Consider the following 22,203-nt stretch of genomic DNA (forward strand, 5'->3'; position numbering starts at 1 on the left):
AACGCTGAACTATTGCAACATTCATAGAACATTTTTACTAAATATTCTCATTTAAGTACAGTTTTCTGTTTTCTCAAGTTATTTATAAATCAAGTAAAGTCTAAACATGCACTAATTGAAGATGCTTTCATTTTTAAATGTTTATTTATGAGGATTTAAATTTCATGTTAACGTCATTTGATGATGCGAACGACAAACTGTGAATTCTGCCTTTGAGTTACAAGTTGCTCAGTGATGGCGCTAACCGTGCTGAGCCGCGGTGTTTTGATTGCTCCCTTCTGCCTGGCACTATCTCGTTTCGTCTGCTACGCAAAAGAGTCTGAGCAACAGGCAGAATCTGCCGTTAGGATAGGTATAAGACTTGTTAATGTTTGAACACTATTTTAACTCTTAGTTTTTGCTAAGGAAGACTGCAGAGACTTAAGCTAGGTGTCAGTCTGTGTGAACCTTGAGGTCGCAGCGCGTAGCCTCAGTCAGTGCCTGACCGAAGATAGCAATGGCAGTGGTGAATTATAAGCAACAGTGTCAGTGGTTGAAGATGATATGATGACGTTGTAGAGAAAGCTAAGTTTTACCTGGTGTACTGCCCTGTAATGCGATAAAGCTGCTGTATTTCCCAACCTCAGAGATGCATTTTATTTTTGAAGACCATAGACCTCGAGTTAGATTGTTTTGTTGTGATTAAATGTTGACCAAAATGAATCAGTGAGACATTTTTTCCCTAAATAACGTATTAATTAATTTTTGATCAGGTGTGATTGGAGCAGGCATCGGTGGCTCTTCGTGCTCATTCTATCTGCGACAACTGTTCGGTAAGGATGCAGAGCTTGATGTCTATGAAGCTGGGGAGATTGGTGGCAGACTGGCCACTGTCAGCATTGGTGGACATGTTTATGAATCCGGGGCCACTGTCATCCATCCAAAGAATATGTACATGCAGAGATTTGTCAGAGATCTTGGTGAGACATCTGTAACTTCTTATCACTGTCACAATAAAGCAGTTTGAAAGAATCTAGCAGTAATATCCTCCTATTAAGGAGTAATATAATCTTGGATGGCAAGGATATGTGAGACAGGATAAATTCAAGAAAATGTCTGTAAATATCGAGAAGAAATAGAAGGATATATTTTTTCAGTCAGATGTTCAAACAGTTACCATTGCTAGTGCACAAGAAAGACTAGAAGTTTCCTCCTGGATAGGGTATCTTGAGTTTTCCTCAAAGCCAATCCCAGTGAATTGCTGACAGAGTGACATCCTGATCTGTTCTGCTTTAAGTTTACTCCAGACTAAGGTCCGTTGCGGCTGGCGGGAATGATTGCAGGGGATGGATCTACAGCTCTGCTTTGATTCTTATGCACAAATATGCACCATCGTGGAATAGAAACTGTATATGCATAATACTCATTCAATGACCATTCAGAGTTTATAGTTTACATGTTTGTTGTTCAATCAGGACTAATTTATACTGAACACCAAACACAAAAGTCAGATTGCTGCTGCACAAGTCTGACTAGACTCTCCACAGTCGCTGTGCCTTGTTTAGTGCGCCCCCACAATAGGCCTGCATTCGAAAGCTACGCTGTGCAGCTGTGAGCACGCGCTGCCAGACACAGCGACTGTCCGTTCTTGTAAGTATATGAATATTCATAAGGGTAGTGACGTCAAAAGAAACACCTATCTAAATGGGCGGAGAGAATATTATACTAGTAGCCAGTAGACCTATATATGCGACATGTTTTTATTTTTCATTTTTAATTTTATTTGGCTATGCTACCTGTCATTTTTGTTTTGATTAACGGATGTGTGGAGTTCTATAAAGTACCCGGATCAGGCAGAAATCCGACCGGTCGCTTGCAAGAACGTCCAGACCCTGGGATTCGCGTCGCGTACTCTGAAGGGCGCGCGCGTGTCCCAACAGGGAATAACGTGAATCGCAGGGTCTCTGCCAGACTAAAGTCTGACATGCATGATGTGTGACGGTGTATGCTCATTTGTTACAACCCTTGCACTCAGAAATGAACAGTGTACCAGTAGATAATAGCTACAGTACCATAGTTGGTGGGCAGATCTGTTTTTACTGAGCATGCAACCAGCGATGCTACTGAGTCAATGTAAACATACTGGTAGTACATGTTGTAGACAGCAAGCAAAACCACTTCTGTTCATTTTAAGGTGTCTTGAACTTAATGAAAAGATGTATTTCAAAGCTATGGAGTTATCGAGATTAATAATTTATGACAATCAAATCAAAATCTTCAAAAACTGCTGCATTATTTTTGTAGGGCTGAAACACAAAGACAGACCAACCACAGGTAAAAAGATGGGTTTCTACAATGGTGAAGAGTTTGTATTCATTGAAAGCCAGTGGTCTGTAGTGACACTCGCCAAAATGTTTTGGAAATATGGATTTGATCTTCTCAAACTGAGGAAAGCTGTTGGAGTCCTGATAGAAAATTTCAGCAGGTAAGGTCAGATGCTCCATTCCAGTATGTATTACATTGCATACTTTTCTAGATGCTGTACACTCCTGCAACAAATGTACCAATTTTATGTCTGACTAACTTGATGGTTAAATTTAAAAGGTATACCATCTCTTCAAAGAAGCTAATACTGCCCTTGAAAAACCTTTGAGTCAACAAGGTTATGACACACATTGATAGAGTCATCTATAAAATGAAGAACAGTGCAAGTGTGTAACCATTACGTTTCCTTTCAGTTTTAAAAGTGGACAGGTGCAGTGTTTTTTCTTGATATTCATAAAAAAGGGAGCTATTTATGACCCTTTTATCAAAATGAGGATGCACATTTGAACTTTTAAAGAGAACTGAAAGTGTTTGTCTTGCCTCTGACACAGGGCAATGCTGGTTCTGCTGGAGTCATCCTGTTCCATTTCAACAGATTTTAATTGTCCTAAGTTTACACCATAGAAATTTTACATTTGTTGGTGTTATTCACCAATGTCACTAAGACTGCATCAAAATGGCAAACCAATAGCTGGAAATTCAAATGGAGATATTTTTGTGGAATGGGAGGATAAAGCCAATCAAAACAACTGTATTTAGTGTTTCAACATTACAAATCAAGCAAAAACAATGTCAGCAGTAATCATGGTCCCTCTATCACCATTCAGTAATGTATCAAAATACAGTTGAGAACATTTGCAGTTAATCTGGTTTTTTGCCCCATGCCATTTTTGCAGGGCAGATTAGAGTTCAAAATGAGCAGACAAGATCAAAATTCTGTACGTCTTTTTTATTACAGAATATATGATGTACATGATAATGGAATTGCGTATACCTCTGTCGAAGGCATACTGAATGCAATGGGAGGCAGGGAGTATGTAAACCTTACAAAAGTTTCACTGGCGGAGGTGCTCAAAGAACATGGCTATGCTGATGAGTTTGTTGCCGACATGGTGTCCATAGCGGCAAGGGTCAACTATGGACAGCAAACAAACATGTCAGCTTTTGCTGGTGAGTATACTTCAAACATATCGTGCTCCTGAGAAAGATAGTCTCCCCCTGACAATTTTACAGTTGTTTTTTATGACATCTAATAAGTCATTTGATACTTGTTAGAAAAGACTGCCTTTCCATCATCATGGTTTTTGTAAAATCATGTGTATTTTTTCTTCTCATAGAGCAAGCTCAGATACAGTATTCAACTTTTGAACTTCAAATACTCGTACATCTTATATATTGTGCTTCTTGTAAAAGCACTTGCATGGTGACAGAAAGTGAAAGAGAACACATGTAAAGTTTCTAGGATCATCAATTTGCAAAAGTTGAATACTCTAAATTGATAAGGTTTAGATTATGTTTATTATCCGGATGGTAACCTTCATGCTTCTCACATGGACTTGCCAAACTATGACACTTGTGGTAAATGGTTCCATCACTAAGAATTTCACAGAGATGGCAGAGACCCTTCTATCATGCTAATGAACTTTCCCATATTTTGGCAGGTTGGGTTTCCCTGGCCGGAGTACAGGGTTTCCCTGGCCGGAGTACAGGGTGGTCTGTGGTCAGTGCATGGTGGAAACAAACAAGTTTGTTCAAGACTCCTAGAAAAATCCAAAGCCACACTATACAAGTCTACAGTATCTGGTATAAAGTTAGCAAAAGGAGATAAACCTGGTTACTATTTAATTATTGCTGAACCACCAGACAAGAATGGTAATATCAGTGCACATGTTGCAGGGAAGTATGATATCATCGTCATTGCTACTCCACTGCATCATGGGAAGACAGACCTGAAGTTTAAGAGTTTCCCCAAAGAAATCACCAATTTCCCTGACCCGTTTCACAGGACTGTAGCTACGTATGTTGACGGGGAACTGAATTTCAGAGCGTTTGGTTTCGACAGTAAAGAGGATTGCCCCACTGAAATCCTGACAACAAGGGACAACAAATTTGGAATCAACAGCGTGGCTCACAACTACCCAGTTGACTACCAGAAGGGAAAGACTGAGACACAAAAACCAGTGTGGAAAGTTTTCTCCAGGGAACCTCTCACAGACAACCAACTAGGTACCTTGTTCACTTCCCGCAAAGAAACCAAGGTGGTTGATTGGCTGGCTTATCCACATTACGATCCACCAGATACATTGTCAAGTTTTGAACTGCATGCTGGCTTGTATTACATCAACTCTGTTGAGTGGGCTGCTAGTGCTATGGAGATGGTTGCAGTTGGTGGTAGGAACACTGCCTTGCTAGCGTACAATAAATATCATGGACTGAATGATAAAATTGATGCCAAGTGGAAACCAAAAACTGAACTGTAGATACATTAGAAAGTGATGGACTACATGTATGTCAAATGCTACCAACCCGTGATTCACCAGCAATTTACATTCAAATGCACTTGATGTAACAAATCACTTTGTATGGTACTTTGATACTCACAAAATTTTTCTTTATTGATATTCCTGATGAGATGAAACTGAAAGCAATTGTGTGGGCAGATTAAAAAATCTTCCTGCGTGTGAGTCAGATTAGTGCTCCTTATTGACCATAGGCGTTGCAAAATTATGAAGACTGGTTGGGATGAGGTATCAAGTCTTGTCTCTCAGAATCCAAAAAATACAATTTCACAATCAGGAGGGATTAATTTCAGTGAAAATCATGTCCTGTAGATTAATGAAATATACTTGTCACATCTCCTAGAACGTAGAATGACCATAGACGGTGGAGCAGTTGCCTATGGTGTGACTTACTCAGAGAATAGTGAATGTCAACGCCATCATTTCAGTCAATTTACTGAGAGTATTTTCATTTTGAATCTCTTCTAATATAACTACATTTTATGTAGCATGGCAATACATGGGTATGATTAATGATGTTGGCAGTGGCTGGAATAATGTAGAGCAAACATGGAAAACTTGTCTTTGCATAAAATATGGCAGAATGAAAAGCTATGTGAGGGAAAGCAACAACTTCTTGGATATTTTTTCTACCTTTGCAACATAAGTACTAGGAATGTAAATATTACATAAACTAATCAAATCATTTTTATAGTAAAAACAAATTTGAAATAAAATTCTCGGAAAAGTGTATGTCTCTTTTGTAGAAGATCATGTGTAGAATTTGTGATCACTCACAACAGTCCCAGTTGTATGGTTTCATTCCATTTTGATACAGCATGTGATGAATGGACCCCTTCTTGGAATAAAACAAGAGATCCTTTGTACAAGGTCTTTGGCAATTTAAAACACCAGGACGATAAATATTTACTAGGGCATGAGAAAATTTCATTTTCTAGGCTTTGGGATCATGTAAATCTGCAAGTTTGGTTACATTGACCACCAACGCAACTGCATTGCAATGAAGGAATACATAACCACCACACTGTATGAGAGGACTGTGCTGTATTCACGTTTACACTATGGTCACTTGGACAACTCAAGTCTGAATAAGATTTGCTTACGGTTGCCTCACTACATTGTACTCATTGTAAAAGTCATGATAGCTGCAGATTATGAAGAACTACTGTGTTGGACCTGCACCAGCATGGACTTTGAAGAATCAACTGTGGATGTGGACAAAATTTATTTCGCTAAGAGGATTACTAATGGTTTAGCCCGGGCCATGCCTCAGTCAATTTGTGTATGGGTCTCAACAAGGCACAAAGGACACTGCATATCAAAGAGGTATTCTAATTTTACAGGCGAGGCATGGCCAGTTACAGGATCATATTTTTGCCTTTGATGTATTTATTTGACCCCTTGATTTATTACATGATTTCATGAGAACATTGTCTATCATGATTTGTAACATATGAAGTTACGCATTCGTTGGTGATGCTCGAAGACTACTTGGCATGCTAAAAAGGTTTGGGAAATGGTCTGGGGATGCCCTGCTCATGGTTTATATAACTTTTGTGAGAACAAAACTTGATATGATTTAATTGTTTGGAACAGTATTGACAAAGTGTACTCAGAAAAGCTAGAATCTTTTCTGTGTAATTTTGTAAAATATTTGTGTCATGTTGTTACAGTAAGATTTGATTTTTCACATGATGATGTGTGTGTTACATTTAGTTTACCAGTGCTGTTTTCAATTTACACATTCCTGGGCGATCAACAAGATAGAAGAAAAGAACTTTTCATGAACCTGGTGGCACAGTTAAATTTTACCAGCAATGTACTTTTTTGAGTGGCTATATAATAGATTTTATCAGTTTTATCAGTCTGCAATTTTTCTGCTTTACAAGAAATGCTGAAAGCATTTGTCTGTGATTTTGTTTTGTCTTGGTTGTTTGTCATTTGCTTTAACTGGCTTTACTGTCCTGTGACCATTTTTAATCTGTTTTTACTAAAATCCTCCTGTTAGTGCGGATGTATATGGTTTTAAACTATATCATATCTGTGGAGTTCAAATTAAATATATAAATAAACAAATAAATGTAACCATGTTATCACCATTTCTTTCTGGATGGGTCCACCAAGCTTTTGAAGTGCCAATGTCTGGTTGTCAAAGGGTACACACTAATTTAAGATGCCAAGCTAAACTGATTGATGGAAATACAGGACAGGTTTTTTGTTTTGATAACTCTGCAAGACCAGCTTCCTGCTACAAGATAACACATAAACCATGATGAATGATGGCTGGCTTATATACCAAAATATGCAAATAATTTGATACAAAGTTGGGAAATGCTGTCTGTCCACACAAAAACTAGCCTTTTTTATGAACCATAAACTGTGAATTGCTGACCATCAGCATGCTAGGTATAGAATGATAGAAAGTGTAACAACATTTTAGTAATTATACAATTTATTATAATTCCATGTACAACACTGAAATTATTGAACATGTACTAAGACCAAAAGACTTCCAGACCTCCCACGGCACTTTTATTTCAACTACTGGATTGTCACAGGAACTTATTTTTGAACATGAATCTCACCTTGGAAATGTCAGTAAGTAGCACTCCACAGAGTGGCTCTAGATAGACTGAAAGCTCTACCTGGACTGAAAGATCCGTCGCTTGAGGATGCTCCCTACAGAGCGCCCTCAAGTGACAGATTTTCAAGTCTAGGCTCTATCTTGCCTCAGACTTTGAACACACTCTGGCTTTATATCAAATCTGATTTTTATGGTTGATAAAAGAGAACGTTTATTGCAAAGGTTGCAGTTCTATTCTTGTATAATGTTACCAAACACACATACACATCACATGCCAACTCAAAGGCTCTCTATCAGAATTTGTGAGTCCAGTATATTCCCATGTACATTTTACACGGCAAAGTCTTACCATACCAGGTAAATTCTGTCTTCTCCTGCAAATACAGAACAAAACCATCTTGCATAATCTTGCTAAATTTTCTAACGTTTGTCACTAAAATGTGCTCTTCAGTTCTAGCAGCCAGTTATTGGTAATTTGTGACATTAAGCTTGACATTGCATTTTCCCTGTGACCTCAACATGTGATCAGTTACGTTATATATTAAGGTGTGTGACCAGTTACATTTGAATAAATATCATGATGATTACAAAATATTTAATTATGCATGCTTTCTAAGAGGACATACCACTATTAAAGGAAATCACAATTCTTCTGAGTGGTTTGGGTGAAAATTTACAAAACTTATCCAAGAAGAATCTTCTGTTAAATTTGTAATCAGCGTAAAAGAGGACAACTTTGATCCTGAATATCTGAGCTTTCACTCCATAATCAAGATAACTTTGACAGCAGATACATCTACGAGTGTATGTAGATGCCTTGGCTGCACAAGCTATCTTCCTAGTCATAAAATTATCTAACTCTTCTTTGGTATAAACAGGGTTTCACTGGCATGTGATCCCCCTTAAAGTAAAATAAAATAAGGTTGCTGCTCGTGAAAAGAACACGAAAACAACTAGCAAAGGTAAAAGTTCATGTCTGTTTATACTGATAGTCCTTTTTTATGAATCAGAATGTGAATAGTGCAGTGGGCTAGCACACTAAAATACATCACCTGCTTTAGAAATAAATGATTTTAATCCTTTCGCTCCTGCTGATTGAAAGGAAACGCTCTTCCATTATCCAAAGATTCTCAATTTTTCCGGCACAATTGATACACTCTTTTGTGTAACAATGAAACCTATCTGATGAAGTTATTTTTAAATCAAATAAAGTGCTGCTACATGAATGGACTGTCAAAGTTTGTAAATTTTTCCTGTTGTTTTTCAACTAGCATTTGTGTTTCTTGTTTATTTCATAATTTTCTAATTTGGCATTTAGTTCTTCTGGTTTAAATACACCATGCTCTGTTATGATACCACCTGTGATGAGTCCTGCTGGTGTGACATCAAAGGCTGGGTTCCAGCAGTCGATTCCTGAACAGACAAATAAACAAAAGCATCACCATCCTCTCACTCACGGGCACTGAAATGGGAATGGACTTTTATACATGTACTCCTGTCTGCTACGGAATAATATAACAAAAGTATTTCATTTTGATTTTCAGTTGCGATTATAAACAAACTTTAGTGATATAATTTCCATTCATCAATTTCACTTACTGGAGTATATGTGTGAGTTCTTGGCATTGCAATATACTTGGCATTGGAAGAGAGAATGGTAGCATGGTCTGTGGAGCTAGGCATGTCATCTTTGATTATTGTACTTGGGCCTCAGCCCAAGTACATTTGTTTTCATTCCGTGGGAAAAAACTCTGTAAGGTATAACCATTTCTGGCTGAGACCAGGGAGGGCAAAATGTCTTGGCTTCATCTTTCTTGGCATAATAAATGGCGTAATGATGTTAACTGAATGGAAGTGCTGCTCTCAGCCAGTCTTGAATAAGTGAGATGTGAATATTAATGCTTCTCTATCTGAGTTTTTGCCACAAAATCTTCTGAATATAATCAAAATGTGCATCGAAATGCAACAATTAATGCACCCTCCGTTTCCTAGGCGATGGCACGACCCTTGCTACACCCACTGGACGAGCCAAAGTGGGAGGGGTAATTTCAGTTTGGTCGAACAAGAGGGCTCGAGACCAGAATTTAACATTTAAACTTGTAACATGTTTAATCGCTGACAAGATGTGGACTAGTGTTAATCAAAGTAAAATTGAGAAAAGGAAAGGTTTTATATCCCGGACACAATGAAAAACATTACGACTGGAAACTGTACCCCCAGTTGAGAATAGTAATGCCCACAGCGATGGAGAACACTTATCCTTGAGCTGAGAAAACCAGACCATCATTTCGAAATAGAGCTGCAGATTCGAGAAGCTCGTTCAAAATAGCTAGGTACATCCCATAAAGGGGTGGTTTCGAGTTTTGAGGGCAAATTTCGCTCCTTCATATAGAAATCGTACGTTTGTTTTTCCAGGAGAACACACCATTTGACACAAAATTTGCATGTAAAGGGGTCGTCCAGTAAGCACGTGGTCAAATCTGGCATAAGAAACAATATGAAATGTTGGGTAAAGCCAGTCCAAAATAAACTGATTTGAACTTTTGTGTTTTGTAATTTATACCACTGCAGTAACATTACCTTTTTTGACAACATCACACAATGTAATACGTTTTGAAACTGAATACTCCGACGTATTCTGTGTCTCCTTTGCTAAAAAATACGGTATGCCGATTACCATGTAAGGAGATGATGACGTCAAGACAGATTTGCAGCGCGTTTGGTCCTGGATGGTGCACGAAGTGTGTCAAGGGTGCTTGTGTATTTATTTCCTAAATGGGAGAGATTAGGGTCGATCTAAACGAAGGCCGAAGAATGTTATGATACTCTAAGCGAGCTGAACTCTAACGCGAATGGTTGGATAATTTGGAGGATGTCTAGAATGATCTCGTCTCATTAAGATTATTTGGCGGTCAGTATTGAATTTCAACTGCGTCACAAGTTTGCGAAATGAGTATTCCGTCGAACGGTCAACGAACGATATTTTAGAAATCTGGAGACATGGCACATCGCATTTTTATTTTAGTATTTTATATTTTACAAAAGATTTAAGAAGCAATGATTTTGTCGAAAATTCTGAAAAAAATATATGAAAATTTGATCGCGAACACATTTTCACGTTGGGGTCAACTAGCCCTGCGTACGATGCTGTGTGTTCCGCTACAGCTAATCGCCCCGCTCACCACAGCCCTGCAAAGACCCGTACGTAGGGTCAGAGACTTCAAATCCATTTTGGGACTTGACGTAAAAAGCCAAATTACTGCCGAAATTCAGCGTTCTTGGGCCCAAGTCGTATCCCACCCTACCTCAGCTACTCGATCGCTTCCAAAAATGACAGTCTTTTATTCACTTCTCGTAAATAACCGTCGATGTCGGCAACTCTCTCGCTAGCCCTACGTACGATGCTGTGTGTTAGCTGTAGCACACAGCATCGTGCATAGGGCTAGGGGTCAACATGGGGTCGCAGCCAACATGGGGTCGTTGCTCAAAACTTATTTCTGTCTGCACTCAAAACTCAAAAATGTCGGATATGAACCTGAAAAATCGATGCAATTTTGTCAAACTTCGGCGAAATTTCAGCCTATAGACAAAATTTCATCCAGGTAAGGTAAATTTACTGAAATTTGATCGACAAATAATCCTGAGCTTGAACGTGACAGCTCGCCTTCTCCGGGAAGTCAAGCATCCAGCTAGCTGCACATACACAGTTGCCCATATGGCCAGGTTTATGAGATTGAGCGACGGCGGCAGACCGTACGGGGCTCTGGATATGAACCTACCGCCAGTGTAGCTGTAATAACTGTTGCGTTGTTTTTAGTGCCCACGGACGAAGTCCTGGGGGAGTTATAGGTTTGGTCATGTCAGTCCGTCGGCCGTCCGTCCGTCCGTTCACGCAGATATCTCAGACATGCCCATGGTCAATGTCTTTCAAACTTTGCACAAGAATAGTACCCAACCCCATACAGATGCACGTCGATTTGTTTCACAATGCGATCGAATTTGGCCGTGTTAGAGGACTTTTTAGTTTACACCTCCATAGACTCCCATGTATAAGGCCAAGAAAATAAAAATTTAGTTCTCATCGTATTCATATTGCCTAAAGGATGCAGTGACACAGTTTTTGTCCCACGGATAAAGTCCAGGGGGCTTATAGATTGGGTCATATCCGTCCGTGAGTCCATCAGTGAGTCCATCGGTTCACGCAGATATCTCAGACATTTTGACAAAATATCATGTGACCTTGGTGACCTTTGACCTCAAATATACATTATTGTCCATAACTCAGTAACCACAAGTGCTAAACCTTTCATATTTGGTATGATGGGACACCTTATGACGCCACTATTGTACCTCATTAATTATGCACATATCTAATTCTGAGCAAGCCAATAGAGCTGGATGTCTGATTTTTGTATATAGGGATAACTATAGGGTAGAAATCTTAATATGCCCATCTAAATATTAGACATCTACCATCGAGAACAAAAGAAATTTGCTGTAATTTGAATATTTAAGGAGTTTAAGCAATTTCCACTATAAATAAAGAACCCCGCCTCAAACTCCACAAAAGTTGCTAGACATATTTTGCCGTTGTCATGCCATTGCTTCATTTAATAACCAGTTAATCAAATGCCTAATTGACAGGAGGAAATTCAAGACCATATTTGAATAGTAGTGTCCTCAAAATTACTCCATCACGGCCCAAGTACTCATTGCCTTCAGCAATACTGCCTTGTTTAGTTTAAATTCATTGATTACTGCAACCTACCAGTGGAAGATAAAAGGTCTGTGTAAAGATGCATATGGTGACTAATAAAACCCTTTTTGTGTTGAAGACTGCCCTTTTAAGATTTCTGATAGAGTGACAATTACCTGGGGCAGCGACTTGGATTCCTTTGATGGTTGTTAGTTCATTCTGTTTTCTCTCCTCGATGATAATATCATCACCCGTGCCAAGGTTGAGGTCAATGGATGTGGTGGGCGCTGTGATGTAGAATGGTATCCCATGATACTTTGCAACTACTGCCAGCTGAAAGGTCCCTATTTTGTTGGCAGTGTCTCCATTAGCGACCACTCTGTCAGCTCCGACAACTACCGCTGCAGTGCAGAAAGAAATTTGACATTTAATTTTGTTTTGTTATGCACTGACAGAATTAACATTACGAACTGAAGATACTCAAAGTTCATCCAAAGCTGTAAATGGACATCACAATGGTCTCACTTCAGAGACGATTTCAAGCATTGTCAAGTGATCCGCATTATTCATCACACTGGACTGTTTCAGGGAAGAGAGCATGATATACCTTTTTCTCCCATGCTTCTCCCAAGCATACTCACTTGAAAATGACCTGACTGAGTTTCCCTGAAAGTAAACTGCATTTTTGTAAAACGTGCAAATCACAGTATCTTCAACAAGTCCCATTCAATTCGACATATAATGTGTTTAATTGCTGTTGATAGTCTGAATGTGGTTTATTTTTGAAATATCAAAATTACATAAATACTATTGTGAGGTGTTTTTATCTCAGACTAACATATCATTTATTTCAAATGTGACTCAGTCATATTACCAAAGGTAACCACTGACGAATTACAAGAGCAATGATAACCTTGCTGAACATGAAAAGTCCAGCTACCTTGGTAATGTATCTTTGCCTACTTACCAGAAATTTTCTTTTCTTTTATTGCCATGGAAACTGCACTATCAGCAATCAAGGTGGCCGGTATTTTGTCGTGGACCAATTCATAAGCAGTTAGTCTTGATCCTTGGTTGTACGGCCTGGTCTCCGTGCAGTATGCATGGTCTAGTTTATCCTGGTCATGCAATGCTCGGATTACGCCTGAACAGTTGAAATATGCATAAATTAGCGATGAAGCATTCTAGAAGATTTGATTCTTGGGAATACTGATATGTTAAGTGTGGTGTGCGATATATTATATAGACTTTCTAGATTAAAAGGGATTGTGAACATTTTCAATTGTTATTAGGCTGTATGGAAAGGTTAATATACCGATACTTTCTTTGTGTTGATATTGCAAGACCTGATGGACTTACAATCCAAGTGTATGATAATTATAAGGTTTTCACTAAAACTTTGATGCTAACTGAAGTAGTACTGTTACTACTGTACACAAAGAATATGGAATGTTATTATACATCTGACATCAATGCATTTTGCATGTGCTGAGGCTTGTGGAACACTAGTTAGTAACTTTGATAGTTTCCAGGTGCCCTAAGTCCAGTGTCTTTGCTTTGCCTCTTTATATTCACTTTGGATGATTTCAAAGGACACTTTCAAAGTTTGAGATTTTTCTTGCCCTCTATTAGATGTCCATCCTCTGTCAAACTAAACACTGACATTTGATATCGGATGACCAGTGATATTTTTGTAATACCATAACCTCACAGTGAAAGACTAAGTTCAGCCAGTCCCTTCCCTTTACATGGTAGTCAAGTTCCTTTATTTGATTGATCATTCATAGATCAAACCTGGCCAGTGAGAGCACATGTATGATGAAAAACTAACCCGGAAGAAGACATTTAATTGGCTCTCTATGTGACCTATGACCGGTGAATACATTGAGTCATAGAGCCTGCAGAAGAAAGTAACTTGGAAAAAGACAATTGGTGCTCTCTGCGACCTATGACCTGAGAATATATTGAGTCATAGTGCCTAAGTGCATCTATCTCTGACCTCCTTGCTCAGAGGTAGAAACAAAGCAGCCATGAGAGATGTGAAAAACAGCTTACCTAGAGCAGTGCCATACCCTGCCGTGGCCAGAGACCCAGTGTTACAATGTGTCAACACTTTCACTTTGTCCTCACTGCAGTGTTCCAGTATGTGCTGTGCTCCATGGTGGCCCATATTCTTGTTATCCGACACATCCTTATCCATCATGGCCTCAGCTTCCTGAATGTACCTGTCAGAAGACAGGATAGGACAGGACACATAAGATCATTTATCAATAGAAGGAAGCTCTACAGTGACAGAACAGTTGCTGTGCTATCTTGAAATGAAACACTTTGCATCCACCTTTGAGAAAATGATCCAATTTATTCTGTTTTGTGATTTGTATCTTTCCCTGGAATTGAAAAAAAATTTTCATTACAACCCTTGACTGATAATAACTGCTATTTGTTGGATTCTGTGTAAATTGCAAATGGAATCCAGGAGGCTCCAATATGGCCGTCCTAGCTGACTACAAAACTTGGTGTATGGGACACCAAGAGAGCACTTGACATTCATCATATCATGCACCAGCGTTACTTATGTTCAGTCATAAATAACAGTCATTTGGAATTTCCTCACACAGAAAAGACATGAAAACAGTAAACTCATCTCTTTATACAGAAACGAAAAACTGCACCAAGCATGATCTTTCTCTAGCAATGGAAGTCCTGCATGACAGCTCATCATTACATGTGATATATCATTGTTTCCATTACTTTTACTGTCTGTGCCCATTCTGATCCCCAGATCGACTTCAGCCCTCACCATGCTCAGATCATGTCAGGTTCTATTACAAAGACATTGTACTCTTCAAATTTTCAGTTTATGAAGTAAAAATTTTTAATTTCAAACTAAACGCTATTACCACTTTCATTGCAGAAAAAAGCTGATAGAATCATGCAAGGTGCCAGAAACATGATGGTAAAAATTTTTGAACCCTGCTAAATTCTACACCTGACAAAGCTTTCCATCCTGTCAAAAGTGTTGCGGCAAAATCTTGTGATGGGAGAGCCTGCAGAACTTACCTTTCCCTGATTGTCTCAACTGTTGAGTCATTTCTTTCACACAGCATTTCAGTCAGCTTACACAACCTGTCAGCGGCCTCTTTCATGTTCACCGCCGTCGGTCGAGCTGTCTTCAGATACTCCAGTTTCTCTTGAATAAATGTCAGAAGTTCTCCTTTTGACTCAAACTGCTTCTGTGACAGCTCCACAGCAAGGGATAGCACCCCAACAATGGCAATGGCTGGAGCACCTCGGACCTGGAGTAAAAAGGTTTCCAAACAAATTATGAAGGTTTCAAGACATATAACATGCAAGAAAACTCCTACTTGGTTTGCTACAACTTGGCATGCTAAAAAGGTTTGGCAAACGGTTGTCAGTGGATGCATTGCTCGTGGTTTACAAAACATTCATTAGAACTAAACTCGAGTATGCATCAGTTGTTTGGAATAGCATTGACAAAGTGTACTCAGACAAACTAGAAGCTGTACAGCGTAACTTTGTTAAATATTTGTGTTATCTTGTAAAAGTAAGGTTTGATGATTATTCATATGATGATATGTGTGTTATGTTTAATTTACCAATGCTGTCTAAACGGCGCACTTATTTTGACCTTGTTTTTCTTCACAAATCAACTAATGCCCTTCTTGATTGCCAACCAATTTTTAATTTACACATTCCTGGGCGATCAACTAGACAGAAACGGACATTTCATGAACCTGGTGGTAGAGTTAAATTTACTAGCAATTCACTTTTTAATCACATTCCAAAGCTATATAATAGTTTCTATCAATGTCTACCAATTTTTAACATTTCTGTTTCGAGTTTTAAAAGAAAAGCTAAAAGCATTTGCTTTTGAATTTTTACTTTGTCCTTGTTGTGCATGTCATTTGTTTTAACTTGCTTTCTTGTCCTGTAACATCATGTTATTTGTATTTTTTACTAAAATCCTCCTGTAAGTGCGGATGTATATGATTTTTAACTGTATCATATCTATGTTGGAGTTCGAAATAAATAAATAAATAAATAAATAAATAAATAAATAATTTTACAGGGTATGAGATGCGAGGTCAACAGAGTCTATCGTAATAGAAAGCTCATCACTTTGTTTAAAATTATCATGCTGAAGGTGATAAGAGAAATGAGTAAAGGGGGAGGGTTTTTTATTAGCTTTATCTCTGAGGAAACTGACTAACTGTGCACAAATTTCAAAGGAGGACAAAATACTAAAGTCACATAAACAGTCAATGTCAACAACCACTAATGAGAGAACCAGGGATTGAAGACTGCCCCTTAACATATGCATAACCTGTACATTTGTTACCTTCCAGCACAAAAGAAGAGGAGCGACATCGTCACTCAATGTTGGATGAAAAACCTTATTTTGTAAGTTTCCAAATAAACCACTCCACATCTCTTTAGAAACTTGACCAGCTTGTATATTAATCAGCAGAAATCATTCTATGCCAAATTGAAGCAATTGATAGCAAGCTATTCCAGAGTTAAATTGAATCTGAAAGCAATATTACCTTACGACTTTCACACAAAGGACACATTTTCATTCTTTATTAACATATACACGAGAACAATAACACTGGATAATTCAAAGTTCTCTTTCTGAGGACTTAAGATTTATGTCCCATAAACACTGTGTATGAATCTCACTGAATCTGATCAAAACATTTGCCAGTTTGCTGTGCATGTGAGTCGTACACTGCTCCAACTTGTTTTCATCAAGTTACAGTGGACAGTAAAACCTGGTTCTACACAGGAGAATGTAATGAAGCTGTTTGTGAAATAGTGTATTTGTAAGTGCGGTTGGCAAAAGGGTTGGCAATTTTCTTTTTATGATCAGTAGGCTGAAAATGTTTGTTGTGCTTGGGGGAACTTTAAAAAGAAAAGCCATGAGTAAGATTTTGCTGTCAGGGTGTCACTTTGAGGGTAAGATCATGTGATAGGGAGAGAACAATGGAGGGGGGGGGGGCTTTTTTAGTGATAGGCGGCCTTCTCGGAAATTTCCATATGGGGAGAGGGGAAAACTAGTGGGTTGGCAGTGAGAACTTTCAAAGTGTGGCAAGGTGACAGTTTTGTACAGCTTTATTTACTTTCACTTAGAATCTTAACCTGTTCAAAATACCCTAGGATGGTACATTTATGTGTACAGTATCTCTGATTAAAATTGCTGGAAATTGGCCAACTCACTGCCTCTGCACACATACGTACACCACGCATTCAATCAAAACCCTATCAGATTAGCACCATGAGTATGAATAGTATAGACAACTATAATTCTCGTTTGTAACAAAAGTCAAGTCTACGTTTTGATACAAAAACTGAGTCAGGGCAGTTGCACTGCATTTTAACAGAACTCCCCATCAGCTTAGTTTAAATCAAAAGTGTGTTTTCTTTTTTTATTGTGAACATTAAACTTCTTGTTATTAAATCAATATGTTGTACAGAAGCTTTTCTGAAAGTGAAACTTCAGTTAAGTTTTTGATCGACCATCAATCTTTTGGTGTCACCCTTAAGACTTTTAGGATTCCTATTGCACTGTTATATGGTTCTCTGCTGCTAAACAATGAATGAAAAGCATGAACGCTACTTATAGCTGAGTGCATCTATGATTGTTTATCAAAATGCCAACTGGAATGACAGCGCTAGATAAAATATGTTTGGGTAAACAATGGGTTGCAGACAGGTCAAGATTACAGACAAGGAGTATGATAAAGAAAAACTGTGTACTTTGCATGACACCTGCGGGAGTTATCAAAACAGGATCAGGTCGAGTGTCTGGGTCAGGTGAGTTCTGGTTAGGTGATATACAAGGGAAGATATAAGGTAGAATGGGCCTTGAAACAGATATTTGGACGCTCAAACTTTTACAACTCTTTTCTGATCTACCACTTGTTGGGGCTCATTTTAAAGCTCTTGGTGTAAGAAAAAATTTCGCTATCTTAGTTTTACAAAAAATGAAAATTTTATTTTGTCCATAGAGTTTAACAGGGACAGTGGCCATTTTGAATTTCAAATATCTGTACATCTTTGCTAATTTGTTTCTCCATACCAAAGTTGGCACCGTGACCCAGTGATTAATTGTCATTCTTGATTTTGAAAGAGAATGGTTGAAAGAGAATCCTTGAAGGAAGTTTAACCCTTTCACCACCATGGTTTTTCCCAAATCCATTGTTTTCTATGGTAAAGTTGGACCTGTATACAGGGAACTGGGGGTGAAGGAAGTTTAAGCAAAAGTTAAGTTTTTTCACTTCTGAGGTGCATATTACTTTAAAGTACACATACCTTCATCTCCTTGATAGCTTCCCATCCATCTTTCACTCCCTTTACATCTTGATACCGTGTCTCCGTTGGCAAGAGGAGCTGGTTCAGTATTTTCAAGTGACCTTCAGTGTACTTTATAGCTTCCAAGGTCATTTTCGGTGAAACGTTGTTATCTGACATTCTGAACTGATTATCAAGCAAACTGGAGGTATCAAGAATACACATTTATGGTTTTGATGTTTACATCAATCTGTATTTACACTCGTGCACACAAATTACAAAGTCTGAGTAACTTATTTTGAAAGCTGATAGTTCAGAACAAAATGAGCTATATAAAAGCTGACATTTTTACATGTATTCCATTGGAATATAAATCATTGAAGATGATATGGAAAGATATTTCGACTTTATACATAGGGATGTGTGGCCTTTCTGTGACCTGGTATAAGGCACAGCATCATTGAAAACAGAAGACAATGGGAGGAGGAAGCTGACAATTATGATTTGTGTTAGTAGTCCCTCATGACAATTCATCTTGAACATGAAAAGAAAGGTTTAAGATGTGGAATAGACTTTTGACTGACTGCCCAAGGGGAATATAATAGGTACTAAAAGCTCCATCCACTCTGGTAATCAACATCTCACTCGGTGCATGGAGGTAGTAGTGTTACATCGTCATGGAGGTAGAAAGAACTGGTTACATGTAACCCCCGGGTATGTAACTCATGATATCACAATTTTCAACCATTCATCAGACTCAGAGGTTGCTGTTGCACATGTGCTTCACTCAAAATATAAGTCTAGCACGCCTGCGATCTGTGTACCCTCTCAAGACCAGCTAAAACAAACTTGTTTGAATGATCCTCACCTTCGCGTCGCAGTCTTACAGTTTACGTTGTTCTCTTTGAGCTCGGATTAGCCGGGTTGGTTGATCTCACTTGACAACTCAGGCAGACACGTGTAGTTGGATGACCTCAATGGGAACCACACAGTTTTCGAACGTTACCGCAAGGCTATCATCGATTGTTATCAATATAAAATACACAACGTTTGACTTTCAACGAGTAACGTCGTCACTCACATTCACGGACTCTGCTCGCAGCACCGCAGTGTTGCTAGCACCAACGAAATGTACGTTCACCCGGTACCCACACGTGTAATCGTCTGCATCCAGTCTGCATCAGCGTGACCCGAGGTAGCGCCCTCAACGTTACTGGGCTTCTTCGATTTCTGACACAACTGCAGAAATTTGCGAGAAATGGACACTTCCTCGCTTTTTAGCGAGAAGTGTGCGAGAATTTTCTTTTCTCGCAATCAGCCAGCGAGAACTGTGTTTTCTCACTCTGCATCTACGAGAAATTGAATTCTCGCAATCAACCAACAATAAATTAGTTAACGGATTGAGTGCGAGAATTTAATTTCTCGCTGAGCGAGAAAACAGTTCTCGCTGGTTGATTGCGAGAAACAAATTCTCGCAAATTAAGTATGTTGAAAAACAGTTGAAAAAGGTGAAACCAACAAAATGAAGTCAAAGTCACAACAAAGTATAGATATAAAAGCTCACGCTATAACCAGTATCTAACCATATAGTATTATTTAATTTGGATGGGTACCATGGTAGGGCTTTCAGTAAAGTTTCACTAGGATATCTGACTAGGCAGAATTTGAAAGTGCGGGTGGGGGGAAGGGAGAGAAAAAACACGAGAGGCTCAGGGGAAAGTGTCAGAGGGGTTGTCCTCTGTCTTGCGTGGAAAGTTTTGAGAAATTTATGTGTGCAATGGTGCAAGCTCGCCAACCGTATAGTACGGTTTGGTTAAAATTTAAAATGATTATTGAACTGACGTCAATTAAAATAATATTATATGTTTCAGTGATAACAGGCCAAAAGGATGAATTCACGACAGTTTAGTTTTGTCTTAGATCCTGTGAAAAATTTGAGAAATTGATGTGCGCAATGGTGCATTCTGGTGCAATCTAAGAGGTGTCTTCAATTTGTTGTACTGGACCAGGTAAAATGTTAGAACATCCCAAGGGGAAGAGCACGAGAGGAGATCTCGCATCGAAAATTTTGAGAAATTGATGTGTGCAATGGTGCAATCTGAGAGGTGTTTCAATTTATTTCGCACCAAAAATTGAGTAACCTCCCGTCTTTCTCTCCACTTTTTGAGCAACCCCCTTGCAGCTTTCAATTTTTTGACTCAGTCCCTCCGATTCCGAAATCAACTTTCAGAGAAACGACGTATCCAGCTATGTATATTAATTTTTGTCAACAAGCAGGCACGGCCAGTTTAACATTAAAACGAAAGTGGCCTGCCAGTGGAAACAGAGGAAAGTCAAATACAGATTCTTCCCTGTGCTAAAATATTGACTTGTGGCATAGTCTAACTCTCAAACCCCGAGGTAATGAATTCATGAAAAACAAAGTGGAGAAAATTATTACCAAAGTAGGTAGGTATTTAAAGATTCGACCAGTAAGTTGTGCTTGTAAACTGATATTCACTATCTTTTGTTATCAATTTTTAATGAGAGGTTTAGGCCTATCCTTTGAACGTTTTCATGCAAAACATGCTAAAGCAACTCAGAGAATAAAAAATGGCGAGGGACACAAGATATTGAACCAATCATTTCGATCTGAAATCATATTGTTTTACACTTTTATTTTGATTTATCACATTAGAAATTAAAAAAATTCACCGTCTTAGTTTTCCAAAACTCGAAAAGTTCATTTTTTTCGTAGGGATGGCATTTTGAATTTCAAATATCTGTAAATCTTTGGTAACTTGCTTCCCTAGTACTAAACTTTGCACGGTGAATCCCAATTTTTATTCTTGATTTTGAAAGAGAATGGTTTAAAGATTCATTGAGGAAAGTTTAAGCAAAAGTTTAAATCTTTCACTTTCGAACGTAGCCATGGGTTATCAGCGAGTTGCAAGGCGTCTTGGTTTCTCCTCCTACTGGTGGCTCTTCCATCAAGGACAGCCGAGGGAAGTCCTCGCATCGATGCAATAGACTTACGAGGGCGCAGCTATCCCATATCACGTTTAGTATAACACAGCTTCTCACAAATATAGACATATAACGAGACTGTACTGGAGAAGTTAATCGGTAGTTAGAAGACTTCGTGGAAGAATCAACCATCTAACTTTGTGAAGTGGGAGATCTAACCGTTACGTGGAATCTACGCTGGCAATTTCGGCTGTTACAAGTGTATTTAAGTACACCTTTGTCCGGTCGGGGATCAGCAAATTCTCAAATCCAATATCAACTGTGTGAAACTTGTCAACAATTTGAAGGATGATTGTTATTGAAACTGACAGTTTATATCGCACAAAGGAAGATTTTATTTATTGAATGTTTATTTTAGAAGTTAATAGACCTTAAGTCCGTAATACCCAACCCCATATGGATAACTTAGGACAGAGAAGACTAAAAAATGGAAAATATTGTCCAAGATGAACGCGATTTAAGTTAAAAGATATATGAAATAAGCAAACTTCAGCCTGTAGAATGCTTACACAATTAATTAGTGGGGAAACGACAGCTATGTTAGTCAGAAGAAAGAATGAAAACATATTTCAAATGATTTTAAATCACTATTGGTTGCAAAGAGACAAAGGAGTTATTAGTTTTTCGTCTTTTAAAAAAAAATTGACCCCACAAATCACATAAGATGCAACCGGTTTATTTGCACACAAACAATGAACTATGACGTAAATACGGAAATATACCACCATTTCATGTGACCTTACATGTCCTCCAGGCAGATCGGTACAGATGTTACAGATGTA

The 22,203-nt window shown here is 38.5% G+C and overlaps 2 protein-coding genes across 2 annotated transcripts; one reads left to right on the plus strand and one right to left on the minus strand.

The window, feature by feature from the left end:
* Positions 1 to 201: 201 nt before the first annotated feature.
* On the plus strand, positions 202 to 5,555 carry LOC139140458 (prenylcysteine oxidase 1-like). Its single transcript, XM_070709745.1, has 5 exons — positions 202 to 352; positions 753 to 959; positions 2,284 to 2,464; positions 3,263 to 3,478; positions 3,992 to 5,555. The coding sequence occupies exons 1-5, from the start codon at positions 235 to 237 to the stop codon at positions 4,782 to 4,784; spliced, it is 1,515 nt and encodes a 504-aa protein (XP_070565846.1). The 5' UTR covers positions 202 to 234; the 3' UTR covers positions 4,785 to 5,555.
* Positions 5,556 to 7,257: 1,702 nt separating this feature from the next.
* LOC139140459 (methylthioribose-1-phosphate isomerase-like) lies at positions 7,258 to 19,602 on the minus strand. The gene is made up of 7 exons (XM_070709746.1): positions 19,284 to 19,602; positions 18,437 to 18,617; positions 15,164 to 15,399; positions 14,159 to 14,328; positions 13,071 to 13,247; positions 12,280 to 12,504; positions 7,258 to 8,820 (listed from the first exon to the last, which is right to left on the minus strand). Exons 2-7 carry the CDS (start codon positions 18,593 to 18,595, stop codon positions 8,675 to 8,677), a joined length of 1,113 nt encoding a protein of 370 aa, XP_070565847.1. The 5' UTR covers positions 18,596 to 18,617; positions 19,284 to 19,602; the 3' UTR covers positions 7,258 to 8,674.
* Positions 19,603 to 22,203: the final 2,601 nt, after the last annotated feature.

Source organism: Ptychodera flava, chromosome 9, assembly GCF_041260155.1.
Source record: "Ptychodera flava strain L36383 chromosome 9, AS_Pfla_20210202, whole genome shotgun sequence".
NCBI lineage: Eukaryota > Metazoa > Hemichordata > Enteropneusta > Ptychoderidae > Ptychodera > Ptychodera flava.

Excerpts from the sequence above, each read along its gene's own strand:
- LOC139140458 (XM_070709745.1), top strand. The coding sequence starts at position 235 with ATGGCGCTAACCGTGCTGAGCCGCGGTGTTTTGATTGCTCCCTTCTGC. Across the intron at positions 960-2,283 it reads GAGATTTGTCAGAGATCTTG|GGCTGAAACACAAAGACAGA; the intron begins GTGAGACATCTG and ends TTATTTTTGTAG. Across the intron at positions 3,479-3,991 it reads ATGTCAGCTTTTGCTGGTGA|GGTTTCCCTGGCCGGAGTAC; the intron begins GTATACTTCAAA and ends GCCGGAGTACAG.
- LOC139140459 (XM_070709746.1), bottom strand. The coding sequence starts at position 18,595 with ATGTCAGATAACAACGTTTCACCGAAAATGACCTTGGAAGCTATAAAG. Across the intron at positions 14,329-15,163 it reads GTTGAGACAATCAGGGAAAG|GTACATTCAGGAAGCTGAGG; the intron begins GTAAGTTCTGCA and ends GTCTTCTGACAG. Across the intron at positions 13,248-14,158 it reads AGGGTATGGCACTGCTCTAG|GCGTAATCCGAGCATTGCAT; the intron begins GTAAGCTGTTTT and ends TCAACTGTTCAG.